This window comes from Humulus lupulus, chromosome X, assembly GCF_963169125.1.
Source record: "Humulus lupulus chromosome X, drHumLupu1.1, whole genome shotgun sequence".
Lineage (NCBI taxonomy): Eukaryota > Viridiplantae > Streptophyta > Magnoliopsida > Rosales > Cannabaceae > Humulus > Humulus lupulus.
Window position 1 is genome coordinate 186043934 of NC_084802.1, and position 3193 is coordinate 186047126.

The window sequence follows — 3193 nt, forward strand, 5'->3', positions numbered from 1 at the left end:
GTTTTTCAAGGTAAGGATCACCTGAGAGAGCAAGAGTATCAACCCATTGGCGTTTCTGTCGCAGATACTCAGGCATGGATAGAGCTCTTAGCCTGGCAGTTTGGATCTTTGTCCGAAGCTCATCCGTGAGAGACTTCAAGTGAGCACCAAGAGTGCTGCGAGATTGTGCCACAGAGAATAGGACGAGTCACACCCCATGACTTCTGCAGCAACGGACTCAGTCATGGATCCATAGAGCCAACCAAGCAACAACTGGTCATGAACAATTCATTGTTCAAATTCGAGATTAACGGCAGAAGCGACGGAATCTTCAGTGGAAGCGGGAAGCAGTTCTGGCGGCTTGGTCTTGGAACCGTTGAGGAACCCGTTGAGTCTGTGCCCCCGAACAATGGCAGTTGCCATTGTTTTCCATAGGGAGTAGTTGTTGCCGTCAAGTTTTAGAGCAAAGGTCTGATTGAGGGAGGTGATCAAAGAGGAGGAAGGTGGAGTCGAAGAAATATTCGAGGCAGGGGGGCTGAGCTGATGTGGCTGGTGGTTGAATCCTTAGGATTCCCGCATGTGGGAGTTTTGTCGCTGTCATTGGTAGTCGAAATTGGCTCTGATGCCAAGTTTGAAAATAAAGAACTTGGAGAAGAAAATAAATAATTAAGAGAATAAACAAACAATTGTATTACTAGTCGAAATTGGCCCTAATGCCAAGTTTGAAAATAAAGAACTTGGAGAAGAAAATAAATAATTAAGAGAATAAACAAACAATTGTATTACTCAACCCATTTGTGACTGAGATCAATATTAGATATATATGATATAAATAGGGTAATAAATGATTTACATATGTGAACATAATATTTTTACAATCCTATCATAATTGTATCAAATCACTAATAAAATAAATGCACACAATATTATGATAGCTGTGACACTTAGCTGTCAAATACGGTTACCCTTAAACATTTATTTTCTCAATAGACAATTCCATTGGAAAACTTTTTTCTATTTGAATTTACCAAACAATGGAATGGAATAAAAAGATATTTCATTTCATTCTATTTCATTCATTTCCCTCAAACCAAATGCTAACTAAGTGCTAATGGAAAGATTGCATAGTTGTGTATATGGAAATGGAAAAGAGAAACGTGAATGAAATGAGGGATTACTCCATTGTCAAACAATATTACATATATACAACATTTTAGCCACATAAAAGAGTGAAAACGTACTTGGTTTATCTTTCTCATCTTCCTCGGAACTCCAATTTTTAATTCCAACCCAATCTCCAAACTTTTGTAACCGCTTTCACATTGTTAATTAATCATAGTCAATACAAATATGTGCGCCGCCGATCCCAAGATTCTCCATTCTTTTTTGAAGTCATTTTGCATTTTAGCTTAATTTTAATAATGTTTTACAAATTGGTCTCTATCTAAAATTTTGACTAGCTGTCTAAAAATTTCGACCTACTATTTGAGTTTTTCGACCAACTGTTTGAAAATTTTCAACCAATTGTCTAGAGTGTCATATGTCATTTTGCAAAAAGTTATCAAAACTATGCATAGAGTAATGATATGTGCACCCAAAATATGCACCTAAAAATTACACAATGATGTGATAGTTTACCTTAGTCAATCACATTTACTAAAACTAGAACCCACTATATAAAAAAAAATATTTGTGTGCATATTTTAGGTATACATATCATTACTCCTTAAAAATAATGATTGATGATACGTGCATCTAAAATATGCACCTAAACATTAACACATGGACTTGACAATTTATCATAACCAATCATATTTATTAAAATTGAGATCCACTTATTAAAAAACAGTATTATATCACTATATTTAATATTTGTGCAAATATTTTAGTAGCACATATCATTACTCAAATAAAAAAATAGTCCATCTTACGAGGATATTTATTTAAATAAATAAAATAAACACTGTCGGTTTAAAACTGAAACGCGTATTTACAAAGATCATGTCGTTTGTCTCATTAACATGTTCGCATCATGTCGTTATTCGGCTGATTGAAACGGCACTAACCTTCTTTGTAAACCTAAAACGACAACAAACTTTGAAGACTTCGTTCGAATCGACCCAAATCGATTAAAAGAGCTATAGATGCTGTGGCTTTTTTCTCTGAACACTTAAAACAAAGAAGGTAGAGAGAAGGAGAGAGAGATGACTATGTCCCTTACGCGAAGATCCATGCAAATCTCATCTCTGCTCTTCTCGCTTTTGCTGCTCTGCTTTTCGGGTATATTTTCTTTCTCTCTGATTTTTTTTTTGAGATGCAGATCTCAGTTCATGGATAAACTTCGATCTAACACATATTTTATGTGTTGCTGAAGGTTTAGCGAGAGCAAGCGATCCTGTAAATTCGAAATCTGAGAGCAAATCAAGCTCGGCAGGGATCAAGGTACTGATTATATGCCTGGGTTTGGTAGCAGTAATTGGATTCTGTGTCTTGTTATTCAAATTATGGCAGAAAAAGAAGAGGGAAGAACAACACGCTCGTCTTCTCAAGCTGTTTGAGGATGACGATGAGCTTGAGGTTGAATTAGGTATTCGCGATTGATGTAGCTCATAATCCTAATACGCTCCGTTGAATGAATGTGATTCGGAATCGGATTAGGTGCGCTTTGCGTTAAATTTAGGTCATTTACAGAATTATTGTAATTAGTGATATACATTTTTTTTTGTATACTAATTTGATTTGTGCTTATAGTAGTTGATCCGTTTGTGGAATTGTTGAAATTTTGTATGGAGATTTTTTGGGGTTTTCCCTAAATCTTTGATTTGCATTCTGTTTTATAATTTGGAATAAGATTTGATTTTTTTTGGTTTCTTATGTGTTCTTTTGCTTGCATGAGGCTATTTTTTTAAAGAATTCTTGTGCATTCTGTTTTATATGTTGGTCTAATTTGGGATGTAGGATTTTGATTGACAATTATGCCCATTGTTAAGAATGCTGGATACTCTTCTATTATGTATATTCGGATTCTCTGTGAAAATATTTGGAGATGAATTCTTTGTATAAATATATATTTATATATATATATATATATATATATATATAGTGGATATGATGTAGGATTAGATGAGAACTAGCTGAATGTGGCTCAAAGACGGTATAAAAAGTGGTCATGTAGGTATTGTCTATTTGTTATTTTAGTAGCAGTTTGGACATG

General features: G+C 34.6%; 1 protein-coding gene across 1 annotated transcript; it reads left to right on the forward strand.

Annotated features, from left to right (window-relative positions):
• Window positions 1-2102: 2102 nt before the first annotated feature.
• On the forward strand, window positions 2103-2848 carry LOC133803955 (uncharacterized). The gene is made up of 2 exons (XM_062242099.1): window positions 2103-2259; window positions 2354-2848. The coding sequence occupies exons 1-2, from the start codon at window positions 2184-2186 to the stop codon at window positions 2578-2580; spliced, it is 303 nt and encodes a 100-aa protein (XP_062098083.1). The 5' UTR covers window positions 2103-2183; the 3' UTR covers window positions 2581-2848.
• The last annotated feature ends 345 nt before the right edge of the window (window positions 2849-3193 follow it).